Source organism: Polyodon spathula, chromosome 15 (genome assembly GCF_017654505.1).
Source record: "Polyodon spathula isolate WHYD16114869_AA chromosome 15, ASM1765450v1, whole genome shotgun sequence".
NCBI lineage: Eukaryota > Metazoa > Chordata > Actinopteri > Acipenseriformes > Polyodontidae > Polyodon > Polyodon spathula.
Genome location: NC_054548.1, coordinates 32,206,536 through 32,232,757, shown reverse-complemented (window position 1 = coordinate 32,232,757; position 26,222 = coordinate 32,206,536). Strand labels below are relative to the sequence as shown.

Genomic DNA, 26,222 nt, shown 5'->3' with positions numbered 1-26,222 from the left:
ATCTTACTTGGCTGTTTGCGGGCACGCTGACTATTGCATAGGTTCTTATCTTACACACTGCCTTCTTGCGGCCTTATTAGAGTGAGCCAAGAATAACCCTACTGAAACTCTATATTATATATATATATATATATATATATATATATATATATATATATATATATATATATATATATATATATATATATGAGTTTTAGTAGGGTTATTCTTGGCTCACTCTAATAAGGCCAAGTCTCAGGTAGTAACTGTGCGTGCTGCGCTTATTCTTTAAATAATTTACATAAAATATGCAATGCAAACAGATAACTGTGAATAAACTAAAATAAAAAAGTGTACATACTGTCTCATTTTGTTTCTATTTGACAAATATGTCAACACTACTCTGCTTTAAATCGCTCATCTCCAGTACATTATTAAGAGAAAGTAGATTCGTAACTAAATATACTACGGTGTTTCCCTTGTCTGGTGAAATAAAAAAAATAGATAGAAAATTAAATTCTAAATACTGAAATGTATTATTTTTCTCAATAACAGTTGGCGAAATTCAGTGCTTACCCACCTCCTAACAACCTAACACCCGCCTCTGCTCACAAATTTTGGACACCTGTCAGAACTTTCATTTTCCCATGGCTACTCACTCACGTTCAATTTTCATGCGGAATACCGTGAACGACCTCTGCTTGCTTATTATTGGACAGCTGCATAAAATATATAGATATTTGACTCTCCTACTGGTTAACCTTACTGTCAGTACCTGCACGTGAAACAGACACAGTTTATGTCCCACCCAGCTAACTTATGATTGGGCTTCTGCGAGACAATGCAGATATTCAATTGGTTGATCGTATTGCAAAAGCCATTCAGGAAAAAAAAAAATGTTGCGTAGGTAGAAGCACAGCACAAGCGAGCTGCGCTGTCAACAGACTGCTGTGACGCTTCTGTTGGAAAACGTATTTAAAGCTTTCTTTATTTTCACATGCTACAACCCGCCAGAAATGTGTTCATGACCCATAATTTAAGAACAGCTGCCGTGGGCATAAGAACATAAGAACATAAGAAAGTTTACAAACGAGAGGAGGCCATTCGGCCCATCTTGCTCGTTTGGTTGTTAGTAGCTTATTGATCCCAAAATCTCATCAAGCAGCTTCTTGAAGGATCCCAGGGTGTCAGCTTCAACAACATTACTGGGGAGTTGATTCCAGACCCTCACAATTCTCTGTGTAAAAAAGTGTCTCCTATTTTCTGTTCTGAATGCCCCTTTTTCTAAACTCCATTTGTGACCCCTGGTCCTTGTTTCTTTTTTCAGGCTGAAAAAGTCCCTTGGGTCGACACTGTCAATACCTTTTAGAATTTTGAATGCTTGAATTAGGTCGCCACGTAGTCTTCTTTGTTCAAGACTGAACAGATTCAATTCTTTTAGCCTGTCTGCATATGACATGCCTTTTAAGCCCGGAATAATTCTGGTCGCTCTTCTTTGCACTCTTTCTAGAGCAGCAATATCTTTTTTATAGCGAGGTGACCAGAACTGAACACAATATTCAAGATGAGGTCTTACTAGTGCATTGTACAGTTTTAACATTACTTCCCTTGATTTAAATTCAACACTTTTCACAATGTATCCGAGCATCTTGTTAGCCTTTTTTATAGCTTCCCCACATTGTCTAGATGAAGACATTTCTGAGTCAACAAAAACTCCTAGGTCTTTTTCATAGATTCCTTCTCCAATTTCAATATCTCCCATATGATATTTATAATGTACATTTTTATTTCCTGCGTGCAGTACTTTACACTTTTCTCTATTAAATGTCATTTGCCATGTGTCTGCCCAGTTCTGAATCTTGTCTAGATCATTTTGAATGACCTTTGCTGCTGCAACAGTGTTTGCCACTCCTCCTACTTTTGTGTCGTCTGCAAATTTAACAAGTTTGCTTACTATACCAAAATCTAAATCATTAATGTAGATTAGGAATAGCAGAGGACCTAATACTGATCCCTGTGGTACACCGCTGGTTACCACACTCCATTCTGAGGTTTTTCCTCTAATCAGTACTTTCTGTTTTCTACATGTTAACCACTCCCTAATCCATGTACATATGTTTCCTTGAATCCCAACTGCGTTCAGTTTGAGAATTAATCTTTTGTGCGGGACTTTGTCAAAAGCTTTCTGGAAATCTAAATAAACCATGTCATATGCTTTGCAATTATCCTGCATGATGCATGCTGGCCTGGCTTCGTGGGCACGACTTTGAGGACCACTGCTCTAGCTTAACCATATTTAGAATGTGTGGAATCTTTCCATTGAAGTACTGTTCCACTGTTATGGATTTGTTAAAATTCTAGAACTTATCTTGTGAAAAGACTTCATCCATTGCAGAGAACACAAAGCACAATTCTAAAGTGCAAAACAACCTCTATACATTAAAAAAAAAAATACTAGTCTAATTAGCATTTTTACTACGGATAGTCTTTCAGAACAGGATAATACTATACAGGTTTGATTCAAACTAGGCAGGATCAATCACTGGGGTGTGACCAAGGAAAACACCTGCAGTGAATCCAGCTATGCATCACTGACCAGCTGGGATCTGTTAGTGTACTTACATTGAATCTGCTCATGAACCACAAGAGCAAAGTGATCCGTTTCCAGGATACAGGACAGTTTACCCAGGTTATCATTCAGATGGATCTGCAGAAGGCAAAACATAGAATGGTTGATTTTATTGGCTAATCAATTCAGTTAATATATAACCTTTTTTTTCTATTTTAAAGTGTTTGTGAAGGTCTGATTTGTCTTACTATATAGAGCCCTTTTCATGCTGAGGGTTACAACGACCACTGGTGTCCTGTAACTATTAAACAAATTAGGGCTCTGTCAATTTTCCAAGCAGTGCTGAGTTATACAAGTTATATATTCACAGCTATAAAAAGCAAACATACTACAGTACGCAGAAATCCAACAGAGGCCAGTGTCACACAATTATTCAACAGTGCACTCATCAGTCAAATGTGCCTATTGCATAATGTGCTTCTACAGTAGGAGCAACACAAAGACACAAAGTATGACAACTTCCTATGTAAGAAGGGGTTGTGTCATTGGGGCAATTTCCATGGAAAAAGAAAAATAAGTTACCTTTTTCTAACTCTATTTTGGTAGTAATTTGGTGGTGTTTCCATGCAGTTTTCTTTAAGCAGAGAAATTCTTGATCCAAATGCAAATAACCTAATAAATATTACAATACGGGAGGGGATATTTAAATGTTTGTGTCCGAGTTGCAATTTGGCCTTGCGTGACGACATATATCATACAGCTTTCTTAAACTGGGCTTCCACAGAGTTTTCAGGTTGTGTTAAAACACTGAAAGTGCAGCCTGCCTCACTTGGCCACAAAAAAATGTAATAAAAAAAGCACAGTGGGGAAAAAAAAAATCCCAAACATAGCGTTATACAAATAATTAAAAAAAATAAAATAAAACCTTCCATAAGAAAGCGCTGTGTACTATACTTGTATTTGCTAACCATTTTTGGCTGCATATCTGTTTATTAGAAACCTATTATTATTATTATTATTATTATTATTATTATTATTATTATAATAATAATAATAATAATAATAATAATAATAATAAATTAGTCATTTAGTAAATGCTTTTATTCAAAGTGACTTACCCAGAGACTAGGGGGTGAACTATGCATCAACAACATGGCTGCTGCAGAGTCACTTACAAATAGAACCTGTTTCACGTCATCCGAAGCATATGTAAAATTTACATACATAATATATACACGTTTTCCTACAGAACCGTAGCTTCTGCAAATCTGACTCTTGTAGTCTACAAATGGAGCTAAAATGCCAGCACTTTAGGTTAATGATATAAAAATGATCCAGTCAAAATATCTGGTACAGTAAATTTTTTAAATGTTGGTAGTAAATCTACAATTGGCCATTCTTGCCCTTATTTCCTTGTTGTTAGAATAGAGTATATTAGTCGATTCAAGTTCAACACATTTCTGAGAAGATACTGATGTAATCCACCAGGTCTTTCTGGAACTTCATTTTGTAGTAAGTCTTGCAGCAAGCTGATAGTAAGACCCATATTTGTCTTTTTTAACAAATTTGTGGAATCAGGTTGTTACCTTTCAATGTGAAGACGTCCGCCGACGAATACTTTTATAGTCTTAGAATAGTCTTAGGTAGGTATTCGCATTTTACGTCAGCCAATAGGCCCCTCCGTGGAGTGACGTCCTCGGTCCCGCCTGCTGAGGAAATAAGTAGTCGCTCCGCAGAGCTCACTTCCTCTTTTGCCTCTCACGACGGCAAGGTACGCTTCTGTGTCACTAACCCAAGTGCATTTTTCGAAAAGAGCTCTTCTCAGTCGACTGCAGTTCCCTTGCATTAGTGCTGACAGACGGCTTGCCGCTCTCGTGGAATCAGCAGCTCTATTTTGTGTGTCTTTTTCCTTCTTTTTACAGTCTGCTTGGTTTGTGTCACAGGCCGTCTTTTCTTGGCTGTCAGTTGTATGAGTGTGACTGCCTGTGCAGTATTGTTGTGTGCGTGTGTTGTCTTTCAGCCAACACCTTCAGGGAGAACACCGTTCCTCCGCCGGGGCTTGGATTGCCTCAGTGGGCATATCGTCTAGGTGCATGTGCTGTGCAGGGTGCTCTGGTGCCTTGGTGCACATGCCACCTCGGTGCACGGTGTTCGCTACACTTGCCGCACACTGCACTCTGACAAGCTGGGCCTGGCGGGTTTTCCCCCAGTGGACTCCACCGTTGTGGCCTTGGTTAAAGCTCCGCCAGTGGGGGGCTTGCCCAAGGACCTGCGTGCCCGAGCACGCAATGCAGGGCCAGTGACACATTTGAAGCAGGCTTATGCAGCTGAAGCACAGGTGGCGAATACAGCAAGTATCCCGACCACCTATTTGGATGGCATATTACGGGAAGCCCCACCCCCTGAGCTGGTGGCTAAAAGTGGAAGAGAGTACACAGAAAGAGTGGAATAGAGAGTACACTGAAAGAGCAGAAGAGGGAGTACACTGAAAGAGCTGAAGAAAGAGTACACAAAGAGCGGAAGAGAGTACACAGAAGAAGTGGAAGAGAGTAGAGTGGAATAGAGTACACTGAAAGAGCAGAAGAGGGAGTACACTGAAAGAGCTGAAGAAAGAGTACACAAAGAGCGGAAGAGAGTACACAGAGTGGAAAAGAGTGTACACTGAAAAAGCAGAAGAGGGAGTACACAGAAAAAGAGGAAGAGAGAGTACAGAGTACATAGAAAGAGCAGAAGAGTGTACACAGAAAGAGCAGAAGAGTGTACACAGAAAGAGCAGAAGAGTGTACACAGAAGGACCTGTATTATTTGTGTTCGTGATAATATTTTATTTATTTTTGTATTTAAATAAATGGTGCACGCCGCGCCTTTGAACTGCAGTTACCTGACCTGTGTGTGCTTCCTCAGTCTGGCTGACGTCACGGCAACGCCATTTCCTGTCACAGGCCCCTAAACTGTGGAATGAATTGCCAGTCTGCAAGGGAGTGTGACATGTTGTCTTGTGAAGTGACGTCAGACCCGGAAGAAGCACACAATACTGCGAGTGAATGCGCTGTTGCACAGTTTATTATAAATAAAAGGTTTAAACAAACAAAACACTTCACACAAAAAAACGGCACGGTGGCCAAAACAAACAAAGCAGAACATGTAAACAAACAAGTATTTTGCTGGCGTAGAACAGCACGCGTAGCAATCTTTTTCTCTTGATTATTTTGCCTTACCTCACAACTCTTGTTCCGCTTCTGAACACAACAAAATTGTGTCACCAGTGATCGACCTACTTATACAGTTGTGGCTGGAGCCTTATTGTATCATATAATCACTTATTCAATTCACGGCCAGCCACATTCCCATGTGTTTTTGCAGGGAGGATTCAAACTTCCTCCCTCACCCATTATTACACACACAGAGACAGACATCCCCGTACTCACATACCACCATACCGTTTTAATCTGCACGTGAATTGATTGTGCAATCCCTATGCCTAAATGCAAATACATTTTAAATCACCCGTGCTACATAACCCAAACTTCGTGCACCACTACACATAAAACATACAAATATGCACATAAAACATATAAACACGGTTTACTATTGTCTTTTTACTGTATGTTGTTTTACTATTATTGTCTTTTTACTGTATGTTTTATTGTTTTTATTATTTTAATCTACTTATGTATTTTATTGTATTTACTACAATTTTGTGGGTTGTACTAGTATATAGTAGTAGTTTCTGGCTGATAGTGGTATGTAATTTACAATATAGAACAATGCTACAACAAATGAGATGCTAATAGTTCTATAGAAATTGTTAAAATATAAATTGTGTTATATGTCATAAATACAGTACCGTGAAAAAGTATTTGCCCCGTCTGATTTTCTGCATTTTTGCATATTTTTGACACTGAATGTTATCAGATCTTCAACCAAAATCTAATATTAGATAAAAAGGACCCTGAGTGAACAAATAACACAACATGTTGATACTTATTCATTTATTTATTAAAGAAAGTTATGCAACACCCAACGCCACCGGGTGAAAAAGTAAATCGCCCCCTGTAACAAAGTGCCCGCCCCTGTGTATATTATCTGTTATGTGTTGCGTGTGGTGTGTTTAAATGTTGGTGTATAGACATTGGTACACGGGATATAAACGGGTCTGTGTAACACGAGTGTTTAAAAATGTATATGTGTATTTAGGCACGAGGATTGCACAGCACTTCACGTGCAAGTAAAATGTAGTAATATGTGAGCACGGGGAATTGCACTTTATTAATTCACGTGCTGGGATTCAAGTGAATAATTAATTGGTAATTGAATCCCAGCACAATAGTATATATAGATGCACGTTGTCACATACTGGGGGTTGGGTGTTCGGTGAGCGGAGAACGGGATTGGAGACGGAGGAAATAAGTAGTAGTAATAATAATAATAATAATAATAATAACAACAACAGAAAGTATCTGCTCACCGTTTTTGTCAGTGTCTGTCCGTGCACCGTTTTGTTAAGTTTAGTCTGTTTTTTGTTTGTCTATTTATTTTGGCGTAGAGTGCCGTGTCCTGTGTTTTTCGTGTTTGTTTAAACCTTTTATTTTGTAATAAACCGGCGCCAACAGGCGTCTTCATCATTTCATTTCACATCATCGTCTTTGTATATTTCATTCCTTCCTGGTTCTGACGCCGCCCACTTCGGCCGTCTTTGTGACACGTGGTGTCCTGCGTGGGATTTAACAGCGCCTCCAAGCGTCAGACCAGGAGAGGTTTTTTTGTGTGGAAGAAAAAAAAAAAAAAAAAAAAGGGGCGTCTTTGGATTACAAAAAAAAAAAAAAGAAAGAAATGGGGAGAAGCAGGAAAGAGGATAAAGAGGTGAGGGACAGGGAGGAGGAGTGCCGCCTAAGGGCCAGACATCCCCGGCGATGTAACCAGTCCTTGCCGGGGTGCCTCCTCTGCAACCAGGACCATCTCTTTGCCAATTGTCCCTTCCGCTGCCCCTACCAGGAGGGAGAGGAGGAACTGCCACAGAAGAGGAAGGCAGAGGACCCACCACTGTCTCCAGAGCCGCACCAGTCTCCTGCAAGCGAGGGAGAGCCGCACCAGTCCCCTGTAACAAGGGGAGACTACATGCCGCTCCCACCTCCACCACCAGGAGACTACACGCCGCTCCCACCTCCATGGGCAGGAGCAGAGCAGCAGGAGCTGCCTCTGTCTCCGTCACCTCCACGGGCAGGAGCAGAGCAGCAGGAGCTGCCTCTGCCTCCGCCACCTCCACCGGCAGGCGCAGAGCAGCAGGAGCTGCCTCTGCCTCCGCCACCTCCACCGGCAGGCGCAGAGCAGCAGGAGCTGCCTCTGCCTCCGCCACCTCCACCGGCAGGCGCAGAGCAGCAGGAGCTGCCTCTGCCTCCGCCACCTCCACCGGCAGGCGCAGAGCAGCAGGAGCTGCCTCTGCCTCCGCCACCTCCACCGGCAGGCGCAGAGCAGCAGGAGCTGCCTCTGCCACCGCCACCTCCACCTGCAGGCGCAGAGCAGCAGGAGCTGCCTCTGCCTCCGCACCTCCACCGGCAGGAGCAGAGCAGCAGGAGCTGCCTCTGCCTCCGCCACCAGCAGAGGGTGAATGCCTGCTGGATCCCCGTCCCCCAGCAGAGGGTGAATGCCTGCTGGGTCCCCGTCCACCAGCAGAGGGTGAATGCCTGCTGGGTCCCTGTCCACCAGCAGAGGGTGAATGCCTGCTGGTATCACTTCCCCCACCAGCAGAGGGTGAATGCCTGCTGGTATCACTTCCCCCACCAGCAGAGGGTGAATGCCTGCTGGTATCACTTCCCCCACCAGCAGAGGGTGAATGCCTGCTGGTATCACTTCCCCCACCATCACGAGGAGAGGAGCTGGAGCTTCCTCTGCCTCCACCTCCATCAGGGGGAGAGGAGCAGGAGCTGCCTCTCCCTGCACCAGAAGGGCCAGGACTAGATGCTGGCGGTCCTCAGCAGCCCTTGCATAGGCTGCTGAGGGAAGCACGGGGAAGAACCTCCCGGCTGCAGTGGCCGAAAAGAGGGCCAACACCCGCACCCCAGCTTGTCCTGACTGCCAGCCTCGCTTCGCCCAAGGATGCCAGCCTCGCTTCGCCCAAGGATGCCCGCCGCTCTGCATCGCCTGGGGTTGCCCGCCGCTCTGCATCGCCTGGGGTTGCCCGCCGCTCTGCATCGCCTGGGGTTGCCCGCCGCTCCGCATCACAGCCGGAAGTACTGTGGCCGGAACCCCACGAAGGGGAGCTGCCGGCCACGAAGAAGGGGGAGGAGGTCTGGAGAGCGCCAACCCCAGCAGCAGTTTCGCCGCCGGAGATCGTGGGGGAGGTCTGGAGACCTGCTCCCTCTGCAGTTTCTTCCCTGCAGGAAGAACGGTGGTTGAAGCCCCACCAAGGGGAGCTGCCGGCGCCGAAGAAGGGGGAAGGTCAGGAGACCACACCCCAAGCAGCCTTTCCGCTGCTAGGACTACCCTGGCAGGAGAATGCTACCCTGCTGACAGCATTACGACCTGTGGGCCCCTGGAAGCCTCTGGTCCTGGCCAAGGACTTTGGGCGGGACTTTTGGGCTTTTAAGGGGGGAGGTGGCCATTGAGGCCATGTGTGCTTTGCACAGGAGGGGGTATATGTAACAAAGTGCCCGCCCCTGTGTATATTATCTGTGTTGTGATGTGTTGCGTGTGGTGTGTTTAAATGTTGGTGTATAGACATTGGTACACGGGATATAAACGGGTCTGTGTAACACGAGTGTTTAAAAATGTATATGTGTATTTAGGCACGAGGATTGCACAGCACTTCACGTGCAAGTAAAATGTAGTAATATGTGAGCACGGGGAATTGCACTTTATTAATTCACGTGCTGGGATTCAAGTGAATAATTAATTGGTAATTGAATCCCAGCACAATAGTATATATAGATGCACGTTGTCACATACTGGGGGTTGGGTGTTCGGTGAGCGGAGAACGGGATTGGAGACGGAGGAAATAAGTATAGTAGTAATAATAATAATAATAATAATAATAATAACAACAGAAAGTATCTGCTCACCGTGTTTGTCAGTGTCTGTCCGTGCACCGTTTTGTTAAGTTTAGTCTGTTTTTTTGTTTGTCTATTTATTTTGGCGTAGAGTGCCGTGTCCTGTGTTTTCGTGTTTGTTTAAACCTTTTATTTTGTAATAAACCGGCGCCAACAGGCGTCTTCATCATTTCACTTCACATCATCGTCTTTGTATATTTCATTCCTTCCTGGTTCTGACGCCGCCCACTTGGCCGTCTTTGTGACACCCCCTTAGACTCAATAATTGGTTACGTCACCTTTAGCAGCAATAACTGCAACATAACTCTTCCTGTAGTTACTGATCAGTCTCTCGCAGCACCGTGGAGGAATTTTGGCCCACTCCTTCATGCAGTACTGCTTCAACTCAGTGACATTTGTGGGTTTTCAAGCATAAACTGCTTGTTTCAGGTCCTGCCACAACATCTTAATAGGGTTTAGGTCTGGATTTTCACTAGGCCATTCCAAAACTTTAAATTTCTTGTTCTTAAACCATTCTGATGTAGACTTGCTTGTATGTTTTGGATCATTGTCTTGCTGCATAAACCAGCTGTGCTTCGGCTTCAGCTCACGGACAGATGGCTTGACATTCTCCTGTAGAATTCTGATACAGAGCAGAATTCATGGTTCCTTCAATGACGGCAAGTAGTCCAGGTCCTGATGCAGCAAAGTATCCCCAAATCATGACACTACCACCACCACGCTTGACCGTTGGTATGAGATTCTTACTGTGGAATGTAGTGTTTGGTTTTCGCCAAACATAACAGGTCCCATGTTGGCCAAAAAGTTTTGATCATGGCATGATGTGCCTCTTGTGTTGACAACGTCACTCTGATGGTAAGGGCCAAAGTTAGTCAGATTTATATTGGGCAGGGCTGGCCCAAATCAGGCCTGACTGTTAACCAAAGTATTCAAACAGCTGACCCTAATTATCTCTTTAATTGGGTTGAGTTAACTAGGGGGACAATAATTTTTCACACCTGAAGATTGCATGTTTGATTATCTTGCACAACAAACAAATGAAAGAAGCACCAAACTTTGGTGACATTTTTTCTTTCAGACTCCCTCTACATCAGTAATCCTCAAAGTGGCGCCCGTGAAGCCAGGCCATTGTGCCCTTGGCAGCTGTTCTTAAATTATGGATCGTGAACACATTTCTGGCAGGTCGTGGCATGGAAAAATAAAGAAAGCTTTAAACACGTTTTCCAACAGATGTGCTACAGCAGTCTGTTGACAGCGCTGCTCGCTTATGCTGTGCTTGTACGTACTCAACATTTTTTTTTTTTTTTTTTGAAGGGCTTCTGCATTATGATCAACCAACTGAATATCTGCATTGTCTCTGCGGTAGCCCAATCATAAGTTAGCTGGGTGGGACATAAACTGTCTGTTTCAGTTAAAGGTACACAGTAATTTTAAACAATAGGAGAATCATATCTGCCTAGTTTTACACAGCTGTCCAATCATAAGCAAGCAGAGGTCGTTCACGGTATTCTCTATGCAAATTAAAGGCGAGTGAGTAGCCAATAGGAAAGTGAAAGATCCGACAGCTGTCCAATCATTCGTGAACAGAGGCGGGTGTTAATATGCCGTGTAAGCACTGAAATTTCGCCGAGAAAAATAACAAAATTTCAGTAATTTTCTATCTCTATATTTTTTTTATTTCACCCAACAAGGGAAACACTGTAGTATATTTAGTTACAAATCCACTTTTTCTGAAGAATTGTACCGTAGATGAGCGATCTTTAAAACAGTAGTGTTGCCAAATTTGTCAAATTGAAACAAAGCGAGACACTATCTATCCTCTTATTTTAGTTTACTCATGGTTATCTGTGTAAACATGCTATTTAAAAATATTTGCATTGCATGTTTTATGTAAATTATTCAACGAATAAGCAGCACGCACCATTACTGAGTGAACCAAGAATAACTACTGCTAAAAACGCTTCAAAAAAAATTAAAAAAACAAAAAAATAAATACACACACACACACACTGTGTCTTGCAAAAGTATTCAGACCCCTGACCAATTCTCACATATTACCGAATTACAAATGGTACATTGAAATTTCGTTCTGTTTGATATTTTATTTTTAAATACTGAAACTCAGAATCAATTATTGTAAGGTGACACTGGTTTTATGTTGGGAAATATTTAAGAAAAATAAAAAACCGAAATATCTTGCTTGCATAAGTATTCAACCCGTGCTATGGAAGCTCCCAGTTTGCACCCATGAAAGACATTGCTCTAACGAGGACACAATTACTTTACCATTGGCCTCCACCTGTGAACCATTAAAGTTGCTGTCACATTTTCTGGATAAAAACCCCACTGTTGAAGGATCATTGGTAAGGCTGTGAATCTGAAGGAAAATGAAGACCAAAGAGCATTCTACAGAAGTTAGAGATAAAGTAATAGAAATGCATAGATTAGGGAAAGGGTACAAAATAATATCCAAGCGTTTGGATATCCCAGTGAGCACAGCTGGATCAATAATCAGGAAGTGGAAGCTGCATCACAGCACCCAGGCACTGCCAAGAAAAGGCCGTCCCTCAAAACTCAGCGCTCAAACAAGAAGGAGACTTGTGAGAGAAGCCACAGAGAGGCCAACAATCACTTTGAAGGAGCTACACACAGAGTTCAGTGGCTGGGAGTGGAGTAATGGTGCACCAGTCAATCATATCAAGAGCTCTGCATAACACTGGCCGTATGGGAGGGTGGCAAGAAAGAAGCCGTTACTCAAAAAGTACCATCTGAAAGCACATCTGGAGTTTACCAGAAAGCATGAAACTGACCCAGCTGCGATGTGGGAAAAGGTTTTGTGGTCAGATGAGACCAAGATAGAGCTTTTTGGCCAAAACTCAAAACGCTATATGTGGCGCAAACCTAAAACTGCCCATGCCTCAAGACACACCATCCCTACTGTGAAGTATGGTGGTGGCAGCATCATGCTGTGGGGATGCTTCTCATCAGCAGCGACTGGACATCTTGTTACAATTGAAGGAAGAATGGATGCATAATAGTATGGGATGCATTTTCTGACGGGGTGCAAAATGTGATTTACAGCAACGTCATTTTCTGATGGGGACGCATTTTCTGACATTACACCGGTGTGTCTAATATTAAACTACTGTACCAGTGCCACAATGGGCCACGGTTATTATGGCTCACACAAACTTAACTGTCAACAACCCGATTATTTTTTCATGATCTACTGCATTCAGGTCATGTTGCTCGGTAGAAACACAAAATCACTGTTCTAATAGTTACTCTCAATACTCTTAGTCATTTTGAATGTTAAACTCAAGCTTTCAGACTCTTGACTGACCACCTCTCAACCCAGATGCGTGTACACAAAGAGAAAAAAAAATAGTGGTTAAAGTTATCAATATTCAGAATATGAAAACGTCACAGCTATACTGCTTCACTGATCACAGAATAACCATCTCTATAGAATTTCCTTAATCCCACACTCCCAAGCAATTGATTGGTCAACATTCAGAATAAACCTGCCCCTGGGATCTGTAGCAAACAGCTACTGGTTAGAAAGCAGAGTAAACTTAGCAAGTCTTCTGTTTGTTGTAACTGCAATGCTATAAAAATGCAGGTGTCTTTGAGACTGGATTAAGTAGGACAGTCAGAAAAAAACTAAAATGATACACAACAGGTTTGAAATTGCACATTGTTGAATTTGCTGAAATGCATGGCAATCACAATGCTAAAAAATGTGTATGGTTATGGTTCTGATTACCAAAACTAAATTAATGTATTTGTACAGCTGGAAATCTAATGCAATTTTACTACAGTGTATGCAACACTAAAATGTTTTCTTTACTGGTTATTAGATGGTGCACTGTTTAGTTTATTGGTTTTATTGCTTTTTTAAATTGATACATTTTTTTAATTGATGCAAGCAGCACTGTTCGATACTTCTCTTTTAAATTTGAATGCATACAACCAATTTGTAAAAGCCAATGCAGCTGGAACTGTATCTGGGATCAAATCAAAACTTTCACAACCTGCTAAATCGCACTTAACAAAACTCTATTTAATAGCGTTTTCTTTGCATGAGCAGAAGAAATAAGATACAAAAAAAAGAAAAAGCTATAAAATACAGTTTTGTTAAGTGTGATTAGCAGGTTGTCAAAGTTTTGATATGGTCCCAGCCCATATCTGTCGAAGTATGGTTTTGGAAAGAACTGTTCAATAAAGCAAAGATGATATCTTCTTGACAGAGGCGACTCCTTGGGGTAGGCCACGGAAGCACTGCCACCTCGAAAATTAAAATAAATAAGTAAATCCCATACTGAGTGATCACATACATTTACTTTTATTTGCATAAAGATCACTTATTTTTCAAGACAGATGCTCCACGACCGTTGTTGAGAGCAATATCAGTTGATGGAAAATCTTACTTGTGCTGTACTGCTTCCGTTACAGTCACAGGAAGAGTGGAGGGTAAGGGAGAGTCTGTCTACTCCTGCAGAGAGATTAGCCAATCATATTCCTCCTACTTTCATCTGGCAACATCACACATGTTAAAAAAAAAAAAAAAAAAAAAAAAAAAAAAAAAAAAACACGCACAGCTGAGGAGGCAGGAGGCGGGTCTTCCACTGTGTCTACCAATCATTGGTGTTACTGCCTGAACTAACGTGCATTGAGTATATGGAAAGTGGCAGCAGAGAGAGAACAAGAAGTGATGAATGACATAAGAACAAGAAAGTTTACAAACGAGAGGAGGCCATTCGACCCATCTTGCTCGTTTGGTTGTTAGTAGCTTATTGAAACCAGAATCTTATCAAGCAGCTTCTTGAAGGATCCCAGGGTGTCAGCTTCAACAACATTACTGGGGAGTTGATTCCAGACCCTCACGATTCTCTATGTAAAAAAGTGCCTCCTATTTTCTGTTCTGAATGCCCCTTTGTCTAATCTCCATTTGTGACCCCTGGTCCTTGTTTCTTTTATCAGGCCCTTGTTTCTTTTTTCAGGTTGAGAAAGTCCCTTGGGTCGACACTGTCAATACCTTTTAGAATTTTGAATGCTTGAATTAGGTCGCCGTGTAGTCTTCTTGATGATACCGTTAACTCTTCATCTCATTTTTCAAAATAAAAAAAAACTAAAACATACAAATAATGTAATTACATTACATCTCACGATGAATGATTAGATTTTGTACTGCAGCACGACTTTTGTAAATTGCCTTTTGCGCTCCAGTTAAAAATAAAAAAAAGTGAGGGTCGGCCTAACCCAAAGCTCAACATCATACATGTTGCAGGTCCAAGAAAAGATTAAAATGCTCCTTTTCTGAAGAGGCTCACAGTAAAACCGAGTGGCTGACAGGATCAGAGACTCAGAACAAATTATTTTGTTGGCCTTGTTTGTTATTTGACAAGGACAGCGCTAACAATCCCTGGAATAAGAAAGGCTTTTCTGATTTAAAAAAACAAATTTAGTAATCTCTGCTTAATAATAATAATAATAATAAATAATAATAATAATAATAATAATAATATTATTATTATTATTATGATGTTGGTATTATTGTCTGGTTTCACGATTGCATATTCAGTTACAAGCGCTTTGCTTTGTTGGTGTATCAAACAAGAAGAAGTGTTTAGGTAAACTGAAGCATTTGTAATGAATAGCATTGTTTCAAATGTAAAAACAATAGCGAAAAAGTCGGACCCGCTGCCAATATTTGATGCCTCCCCAGTTTTTAGGGCCACCAGTGATTACTGGTTCTTAAAGTGTTTAGGTACTTGATAAGCTAAAATAAAATAGGTTAAAACAGATAGATGTGATGTGGGCTATACAACTTGGCTTTACATTCTGATAAATTATTACTTTTTAAATCCATTCAAGTACCATTTTCAGCAGTACACACTGTTACTACTGGAACTTACGGTGCTTCAGTAGTATTATATCTAATTTACTTGAACCAGTTAGAAATTTTGAAAAATGAAAAAGTTTCTAGCAGTTTAACTAAAAACACTAAAATTATTAATTGAATAAAATGTTTCAAACAAGGGCAATTTCGAAACTAAACCTGTATATCTATTTATTTATGATGTGGAGCATGTAGGAAAAAAATCAATTGTAAAAAGTATTTTAAAAATATAAAAAAAAATTAAAACTGAAGTCTCAAAGGGGGGAGCGACTTTTACGTCAGTGCAACCTATACAATGATTTTTACGGTATGTATTTATTGAAAAGGGTATTTATTTATTTATTAAACATTAAAACAACTTAAAGCACTTTTATGAGTCAAACTGCAATAATCTGAAATGTTGAATAAATGGTGTGAAGTTAAAACAAACAAAAAACACAACCCTGAATGAAGAGGTCTCTGTATGCTTACTTTGTCCTATTTGGTCAAAAAACCTTGCCAAAAAGTGCTTGGTACAGCCTTAAGTTACTAGAAAGTCGCACAAAGTTACATAACAAACAAGATTTATCACTGCTGAAGTCTGTTAACCATTATGTATGACTTCTGGTCAATTGTATGGTTTTTTAGCATGAGACGCACTTCCTGTAGTGTGAGGAATGTGCTAGTATGTGTGTGCTATGTCACATAAATAACGACTGTGGAGAGAGAGTACTGACTTAACCCCTCCCCAATTTAAACAAGTCATTCTAATAGTAAACCTGGTTAAAGTTTCACATATTTTTCAAATTTCAAAGACATTTCACTGGTCACATTCTGGTTAATTCTAGCTACATTTTACCTTTTTAAACTGTTTGTACAGGACTTTGCTGACCGGATCAGATGGTTGAACTTTGCCAGCGAGCAAAGAAGCAAGCATGTTTCCCAGTGTAATCATTCCCAAAATAAGCCTGGAGAAAAAATGCAGAGAAACAGAGAAAAGGTTGATGAGCAATGTGTTAACATAAGGAAATCTACTGAATTAGTAACTCTAAAAGTATGGAAAAAGTCTTTGGTGGCAACTTGATGGCAGCATTGTTAAAAAAAAATAAAATAAAAAAAACACATTTAAAAAGGCTTACAAACTGATTTATTTAAGACATAACTTTTTTGCGTCTTCCACAGTATTTCTAGACAAAATTACAATACAATTACAACGTCTCTAAATGCTAGTTTCGATTGTTCCATTTATGACCAACCATGCTGCCACACTTTTCACTTTTTAAGTACAACAAATAATACATTTTATTTTCCATTTGACCAGTTTCATAATTCACTGTATGGTAAAGTGCAATTGTTTTCATTCTAGAAAAAGTTACTTTTGAAAGCAAAATAATAAAACATAAGAAAAACCAACAATTAAAGAACATCAGACCCATAACAGCCATTAGGTTATTATCATCATCAACTGGTTCCCTGAAATAGAAATGTAACCATTACCGTATGGGTACTACTCCGCCAGTCTGTGACGCAGTCATGGTCTGCCCCTGAGAGCACAAAAGCACAGTGCTCACAGATTTCGGCGTCAATTTTCCTTCAAGTCTGCTGTAATCACAGATGAAGCAACCTTCAAGGCTGAAAGCTACATTTCTATTTCAGGGAACCAGGGTTATGATAATGACCTAACGTTCCTTTTCAACTATGAAATGTAACCCTTACCGTATGGGTGAGTGTAACCAAAGCTGTTGCAAGGGCAAGATTGCAGAATGACTGGAATGCTACAAGACTAAGCTGAGAGGCTGCCTTGTGCTTTACCATTTGAACCCCAGCAACAAACAGATATGGTGAAAAACTGTGGGAGAAACTCACCTCTATGCCTTTGTTGTAGGGCTGAGTGAGAAGCCACCCTTAATACTCAAGTTCCAAAACCAGGGTTTTGAGTATCCAAGACATTAAGTCTATAGAACCTAGTAAAGGTATGGGGAGTAGCCCACACCGCTGCACTGCAAATTCTCTGACAGATGCACCCTTGAACAAAGCCCCCGAAGTTTCCATGCCCCTGGTGGAATGGGCAGTGAGCTTTTCTGGAGTGGGCAAGTTGGCCAGCTCATAGGCAGTCCTGACCATGTCTGCTATCCACTTGGACGCCTCTGTTTAGACAGAGCTTGACCATGGGACTTTGCTCCATAGTAGTACGCCAGGGCCCAAAATGGGCTGAGCGTATGGATCTGTCACTATCAGACTACACTTCTATAGATTAGTTGACATGAACTGCAGAGATAGTCTTCGGGAAAAAAGGCAGAATTGGTACCTTTGTCCTGGCCTCTGTAAAATAAGCATGCTTTTGAAATAGAAAATGCATGCATCTCACTCACCCATTTTGCGCAGGTGACAACATGCAAGAAAACCACTTTAAATGATAAAAAATTTAGCTCAGCTGAATGTAGGGGCTCAAATGGAGGCTTCATGAGTGCATGAAGCACCACCTTTAGTCTCCAGCGAGGAACAATGTCCTTGTGAACAAGAAAGAATTAATCTTGGTTATAAATCTCCCTCCCGAACTGTGAGGGCGCTGTGTAAAGGGAACAGAGCGCCCGACTAGATGGTCTGAGAATTAATTCCCATAGGTGGAGGTCGGCCATTTAGAAAGGGGATGGAGCTACGGTACACCAAGTCATCAACCAGGAAGGGAAGCGATGTGGCAACCTAAGATTGGAGGAGAAACGGTTGCACTCACTAACCAAGAAGGCGTGAGTGACTGTACATAAGGGGACATAGTAAGGTGATCTGTTCTTTTGTTATGGTTAAGCTGAACCGCGAAAGGAGTGTGTGATTGTTTTGCTTGTTTTGTCGTGTCTAAAATCTACTTGTTTGTTATTATTAGATGGCTAACACAATCTGGAGCTGTCGCTTAAGGCCAGCACCGAACCCGGACAACACTGCACCATCGTACATGAATAAACTGTATTCCACCATGAGCACTTAGCATTCATTCTGGACTTGAATGTAGAAAACAGAAAGTACTGATTAGAGGAAAAACCTCAGAATGGAGTGTGGTAACCAGCGGTGTACCACAGGGATCAGTATTAGGTCCTCTGCTATTCCTAATCTACATTAATGATTTAGATTCTGGTATAGTAAGCAAACTTGTTAAATTTGCAGACGCAAAAGTAGGAGGAGTGGCAAACACTGTTGCAGCAGCAAAGGTCATTCAAAATGATCTAGACAAGATTCAGAACTGGGCAGATACATGGCAAATGACATTTAATAGAGAAAAGTGTAAGGTACTGCACGCAGGAAATAAAAATGTACATTATAAATATCATATGGGAGATATTGAAATTGGAGAAGGAATCTATGAAAAAGACCTAGGAGTTTTTGTTGACTCAGAAATGTCTTCATCTAGGCAATGTGGGGAAGCTATAAAAAAGGCTAACAAGATACTCGGATACATTGTGAAAAGTGTTGAATTTAAATCAAGGGAAGTAATGTTAAAACTGTACAATGCACTTGTAAGACCTCATCTTGAATATTGTGTGCAGTTCTGGTCACCTCGCTATAAAAAAGATATTGCTGCTCTAGAAAGAGTGCAAAGAAGAGCGACCAGAATTATTCCGGGCTTAAAAGGCATGTCATATGCAGACAGGCTAAAAGAATTGAATCTGTTCAGTCTTGAACAAAGAAGACTACGTGGCGACCTAATTCAAGCATTCAAAATTCTAAAAGGTATTGACAGTGTGGACGCAAGGGACTTTTTCAGCCTGAAAAAAGAAACAAGGACCAGGGGTCACAAATGGAGTTTAGAAAAAGGGGCATTCAGAACAGAAAATAGGAGACACTTTTTTACACAGAGAATTGTGAAGGTCTGGAATCAACTCCCCAGTAATGTTGTTGAAGCTAACACCCTGGGATCCTTCAAGAAGCTGCTTGATGAGATTTTGGGATCAATAAGCTACTAACAACCAAACGAGCAAGATGGGCCGAATGGCCTCCTCTCGTTTGTAAACTTTCTTATGTTCTTATGTTCTTATGTGGCTTTGTGTTGTTCTACTGTGTTTATTCTTTTCGAACTGTGTATTTCAGGACTGCAACCCATTGTTTTGAAACTGCGCAATACACATTGCTGTGTATTGTCTGGGATTATTCTTTGCGGTCGACAGACCAGGATTACAAAATAAAACCCGTCTTCTGTTTCCTAATCACATCACCACTTTGCCACAGTCCTTCATAGGTGGCCAAAACCACCGAGCCCTTTTATAATATTGCCCTGCCAGGAAGTGAGCTCCTGGGGAGACAGGCCGAATTTTTGACATATCAAGCTGAAATAGCTGCCAGATAGATCTTTAACATGGAGGTCAAATAGGTCCTGCAAAAAACTGACAAAAAACACCCTGGAAAACAACCCTGTTGGAAAGTCCCAGACGGCACAAATGCAGCCGTTCAGCAGCCAGACCCACACCTGGGCTTCAAGACTGTTTCTTATGTATAGTGTTACCTCTCTGCCTCTTCTGTCATGCCTGTCTTTCATATACAGTGTATACCCACAAATATTATATTCGTCTCCATCACTCAGACAAGTTTCTGTAACATCTATCACATCATGGTTACTTGTTAGTGCAGTAGCTTCAAGTTCTAACATTTTGTTTCTGATACTTCAAGCATTTAGATAAATACATTTAATTGCTGTCTTACCTGAGTTATTGCCCTTGTTTTGATGTGGTCTCCCTTCTGTTTTTTTGTTGATTTCTTTCAAAACTCCACCTCTCTGTTTATTCTGTGTTGGTTCCTGGTTCTGGTCTGACGTCACCCACTACAGCCGTCTTTGTGACCAACAATCATGACCTCCCTTCTTTTTGCTGTCTGGCCACCACTGTTAATAGGGTCATGGGTGTTGTTCTTTTCATTCTCTTGATGTTGGTTTTGATCATCTAAATTTTGAATTGGCTGAAATTTGTTGGCGTTTGTGTGTATGCCAGTACTTCAAGATCCTGTTCCAGCTCCATTTCTAGCACACTTACTAGTTTAACCAAGTCCTGGATCGTGCGGCACTTTAAGCACACTTCGTTTAACTCTGCTGGGTTTTCTTGGATTTCCCACATCATACAGGTGTCACAGATTACTGGCTTGAAGACCATGTTAATTTCTTTTTTTTTTTTTTTTTTGGAAGTTTAGTTTATCTTCTGCAGCTGTCAGCCTGTTTTCAAACTGCTTCTAACTGCTCTGTACTTTTCCATGCCTGTACTTCTCCCAGCTGTCACTGGGAAGCCTGACTCGTTTATATCTGTATCTTCTGGTGACATTGCCCAGCACTACACCTAGGCGTAGATGGGTTGGCTGTTTCCACCAAGACAGTGCCTTTAGACAGTGATGGGACATTGTCAATAGGTGGCTGAGGTTCAATGTGGGCTGAAAAACTCTGCTGTTGAACCAGGCCTGCAGAGGGCACATGCGCAGGAGACCCAACAGTGAGTAGCCAGTCTGAACAGTAGTAAGCACCCAGATGTCTGTGGTACACTGACAGCAATAGTCCAGATGGCTCCCTGAGAAGGAGCCCTGGGCCTGTGGTAACAAATTCTTAGGGCTGCTACTAGCCTGTAGCTTGGCATGTGGCTTCTGTCTCTACCGCAGGGCGTTGGAAACTATTAAAGCCTCTGCGGCAAGCAACCATGGGCCGGTTCCGAACATCAGCTCCGGCAGCAGGCACAGACGGCTGTGCCATTTTTTGAGGTTGCCAGTTTACTGCTGGTTTATAAACTGGAGGTGGTCACTTGGGAAGCAGGTGAACCAGCTCCTTCGTGGATTCTGGCTCATGGTGAGAGCGCTGCAGCATCTTGTCCACTGTGGGACCAAGCGTATGCCCTCGAGTGCTTCGGACTTCCAACAGTAATGCTTTGTCCCTGTCAGGCAAGCGTGCCTGGGAAAGCCAAAACTTCGTAGCCAGGATTCTACCTATAACCTATAAGTTGAGCTTGGATACACAGAGCAGTTTCTTGTTCACCATGGACAGCTCATCCAGCTGCTGTGGCGAGGGCCTGTGGTTCCCAGAAAGGGACCGCAGCAAATGCGACTGGTAGGCTACCAGGATGCTTTTACAATTGCCTAGCCCTGTGGCAAACACACTGGCTGAATAAGTTCTCTTGAGGATCACTTCATATGCCCAGCACTTCTTGTTAGGGATGGCAGCATCCTTAGAAAAGAGTGCTAAATTAGCCTGGACCAAGTCGGCAATAAAACCGACGGAAAATGGGCCAGGCCCAGCTTCTCAGCACCATACACTCTATATAGAACATCCATCACCAGGAAATAACATGAGCTGTTGGACAGTCCCAGGAAGACTGGATTTCAAAAAGAAAATCTGGGTGAACTGGGGGTGGGGGAGGTGGGAGAGACAGTAGGCTTGTCATCAAAAATCGACTGCCTTGTTTTCCCTACTTTAGCATTGGGTCGGTTCTGGTATGGTCCGGGAACAGGAATGGCACTGGGACCGTTGCGGAGCAGTGCAGGTGCTCTTAATTAGTAAAAACTATATTACAGCAACTATCACACGTAAAAACACAATAAATGCAAACTGTATACAGGTAGAAGCAAGATTTCCATTACATGAGAATAGAGTTGAACTTCATGCTGATTTGAACCCGGCTCTCGCCAAGATAAGCACCAACTAAGACGTAGCTTTGCAGTAAACTAATAAGAACATAAGAAAGTTTACAAACGAGAGGAGGCCATTCGGCCCATCTTGCTCGTTTGGTTGTTAGTAGCTTATTGATCTCAAAATCTCATCAAGCAGCTTCTTGAAGGATCCCAGGGTGTCAGCTTCAACAACATTACTGGGGAGTTGATTCCAGACCCTCACAATTCTCTGTGTAAAAAAGTGTCTCCTATTTTCTGTTCTGAATGCCCCTTTTTCTAAACTCCATTTGTGACCCCTGGTCCTTGTTTCTTTTTTCAGGCTGAAAAAGTCCCTTGGGTCGACACTGTCAATACCTTTTAGAATTTTGAATGCTTGAATTAGGTCGCCACGTAGTCTTCTTTGTTCAAGACTGAACAGATTCAATTCTTTTAGCCTGTCTGCATATGACATGCCTTTTAAGCCCGGAATAATTCTGGTCGCTCTTCTTTGCACTCTTTCTAGAGCAGCAATATCTTTTGTATAGCGAGGTGACCAGAACTGCACACAATATTCAAGATGAGGTCTTACTAGTGCATTGTACAGTTTTAACATTACTTCCCTTGATTTAAATTCAGCACTTTTCACAATGTATCCGAGCATCATGTTAGCCTTTTTTATAGCTTCCCCACATTGTCTAGATGAAGACATTTCTGAGTCAACAAAAACTCCTAGGTCTTTTTCATAGATTCCTTCTCCAATTTCAGTATCTCCCATATGATATTTATAATGTACATTTTTATTTCCTGCATGCAGTACCTTACACTTTTCTCTATTAAATGTCATTTGCCATGTGTCTGCCCAGTTCTGAATCTTGTCTAGATCATTTTGAATGACCTTTGCTGCTGCAACAGTGTTTGCCACTCCTCCTACTTTTGTGTCGTCTGCAAATTTAACAAGTTTGCTTACTATACCAGAATCTAAATCATTAATGTAGATTAGGAATAGCAGAGGACCTAATACTGATCCTTGTGGTACACTGCTGGTTACCACACTCCATTCTGAGGTTTTTCCTCTAATCAGTACTTTCTGTTTTCTACATGTTAACCACTCCCTAATCCACGTACATGCGTTTCCTTGAATCCCAACTGCGTTCAGTTTGAGAATTAATCTTTTGTGCGGGACTTTGTCAAAAGCTTTCTGGAAATCTAAATAAACCATGTCATATGCTTTGCAATTATCCATTATGGATGTTGCATCCTCAAAAAAATCAAGCAAGTTAGTTAGGCACGATCTCCCTTTCCTAAAACCATGTTGACTGTCTCCCAGGACCCTGTTACCATATAGGTAATTTTCCATTTTGGATCTTATTATAGTTTCCATAAGTTTGCATATAATAGAAGTCAGGCTTACTGGTCTGTAGTTACCTGGTTCAGTTTTGTTTCCCTTTTTGTGGATCGGTATTACGTTTGCAATTTTCCAGTCTGTCGGTACCACCCCTGTGTCAAGAGACTGCTGCATGATCTTGGTTAGTGGTTTGTAAATTACTTCTTTCATTTCTTTGAGTACTACTGGGAGGATCTCATCATGTGATCCATCTGCATCTCCATCCGTTTGCATTGTTTTCCATCTGTAGATATCCTGCTGTCTGGTGTTCATTGCTGAAGTGTAATGCTGGGTCCAGCGATCAGCTCATTTTGCCTCCCCAGCGCATCAGCACACACAACGGCTGCAATGCTGGCTCCGGGGATCAACCCAGTGCGGTCTCCCCAGCGCATCAGCATGACAACTGTCTGGATTGAGATAAGTAGGGTACATCTCTGGGGTCTTCAAGTGGGCACCTTCCATCCTCAGTGTTTCATTGACTAGCCGACGACACTTCAAGAGGGCTCAACAATGATTCTGGCGAACCTGCATCACACCCCTCCATACCCCACTCAGCTCAGCCCAGCTTACTTACCTTTACATCAGCGTTGGTTTCTTTCTATTGTGCTTGAGATCCCAATCCAGAATCTTGTCTCAACCACAGCCAGTTTCTGCTCCTTTCTGCTGCTTCAGATAAGTTCTTCACTGTGCGACGCAACTCTTGGCCACTGACCCCAACGTCTCTGAGAAACCGGGTTGTAGAGTGTGTCACAAATCGTCGACAACCCACCTCCACCGGGTAAACTTGGACTCTCCATCCTCACTGTTCCGCTTCAGCCGCTAGTTGAGAGTAACAAAGCTTCTTCCTTTCATATGCCTCATCCACAGCATCCTCCCATGGCACTGTTAACTCAGGTGAACAAGGCATGCTGTTCCAGACCACAAGACAATATCAGGTCGAAGGTTAGTGGTGGGAAAATAAGCCGTTGTCCAACATCTGGTAACAGCTTCCAGTTGTCCTAGATGTGTATTGTTTTTAATACCTTTTCTTGGTGGTTGCTCCCCCTGGACGGAGGAATGTTGTTTCTTGTGTGTCATATATTGCTGGAACTGGTGGCAACCTGTTGGTCATGCTGAGCTTTGTCTTCCACTGCTAAGGTCAGACATCGCAGTACCTGGTCATGACGCTAAGTAAACCATCCTTGGCTAAGGCCCACTGTTGTACAGCAGAGCTTTGCTCTGTATAAGACTGGCAGGGATGGGGTTAAATTCCCCTACCTGCCTGGATTTATTATGTTCAGGTGGCTGGGGTTGCTTGTAGTAATTAATGATCAATCAGTACCCAGCCACCTGACATAAAAGGAGGCCTCAGCTTCACACTAGGGAGAGGAGGAAGCAAGCTGGTGTTTGTGTTCGCTGGTTCACTGGTTTTCTGGTTTGCTGTTTTGTGTTCTTGAATTTCTGATCCAGTGAAGGCATTGCCCAGCCTGGAAACCTTTATTTTTGTAAGTTTTGCTTTGTGTTTTGTTATTTGTGTTTAAATATCTTTGTTTTGGCCCTTGTGCCCTTTTATTTTGTGATTTGATAATAAAAGTATTATTATTTTTGAAGTGCAGTCTGTCTCTGGACCTCTATCCACTCGCCAGCCTGTCACACTTGGTTTTAGAAGTGGGATATATATATATTTTTTTGAAACTTTTTGGGACAATTTTGTTTTTTAAAGATAAATAAAATTAGAAAAAAATGGGAAAGAAGAGCAGACAGCAGCAAAGGCAGAAGGAGATCTAGCAGCTGAAGAAATGTAAGCTGCTGCAACAACAGCCACCGCTGGAGGATCCGGCCAGCCTCTTCCCCTGGTGTTCCTGGTGTGGGAAGGAGGACCACCGCTGGAGGTCCTGCCCAGAAGTGCAACCGGCAGACTGGTGTGGACGTTGAGGAGGACAGCCACAACTGGGCAGGATGCCCCTACAATCAGGCCCAGAAAGAGGAGCAGTTTTCACCCTGGGCATCAGGGGCCACCCCACTACCTCCAGTAGATGATATCACTGACATGAAAGGCAGCAGGCTTTGCATCTTCCAGAGCTTCCTTTGATGCCCACTTTCTTCCAGTTTTCAACATAGCTGCTGCCTCCCTCACACATTCGTCGTGTGACTACCAATCGAAACCTTAGCGCACTTAAACTCAGTTAGAGCTGAAGCAATGTGGAACTCCTAACCATTTCCTGACGTATGAACTGATTAACGCTTACAGCTTCTCTACTGTTGTCCAGAAAACCTCACACAGCAAGTGGCCACAGAAGTCTTGGCAGTAAACCAAACTAAAAGCACCAGAGTTTAAGCTGTCTATGCTCTTCAACCCTTATGCTTGTTCTCGAACTTCTCCCACGTGAACTGTATCCTTTAGATCCTCATCATACCATCTCCCACCATTAATATAGAACCTCTTATACACTACTTTACCTTTAATTATACAGATGTTTCTTGATTTAGTGGGCTTGAATTGCATTCGTGCCCATTCAATGTTTAGTTTGCCCAATAACCGATTAGTGCAGGCTACTACTGTAGTCATTGTTGTCATGTCATCCATGTATGCTCTAATTGGTGGTAGTCGCATTCCAGAAGCCAAGCGTTCTCCTCCCACTACCCAATTTGACGCCCTAATAATTACTTCCATTGCCATGGCAAAAGCCAGTGGAGAAATGGTGCACCCTGCCATTATTCTAATTTATAGACATTGCTATGTAGTGGTGAATTCTGAAGTTGAAAAACAAAATTGCA

At 42.0% G+C, this 26,222-nt stretch overlaps 1 protein-coding gene across 1 annotated transcript in view; it reads right to left on the bottom strand.

The window, feature by feature from the left end:
- The window catches only part of LOC121327900 (cystathionine beta-synthase-like protein), a 120,756-nt gene that overhangs the window by 10,869 nt on the left and 83,665 nt on the right, over positions 1 to 26,222 (bottom strand). Inside the window, exons 14-15 of the mRNA XM_041272224.1 lie at positions 16,335 to 16,443; positions 2,602 to 2,686 (exon numbers count right to left, since the gene is read on the bottom strand). Coding sequence (XP_041128158.1) covers positions 2,602 to 2,686; positions 16,335 to 16,443 — 194 coding nt within the window. The remainder of the gene's footprint in view (positions 1 to 2,601; positions 2,687 to 16,334; positions 16,444 to 26,222) is intronic.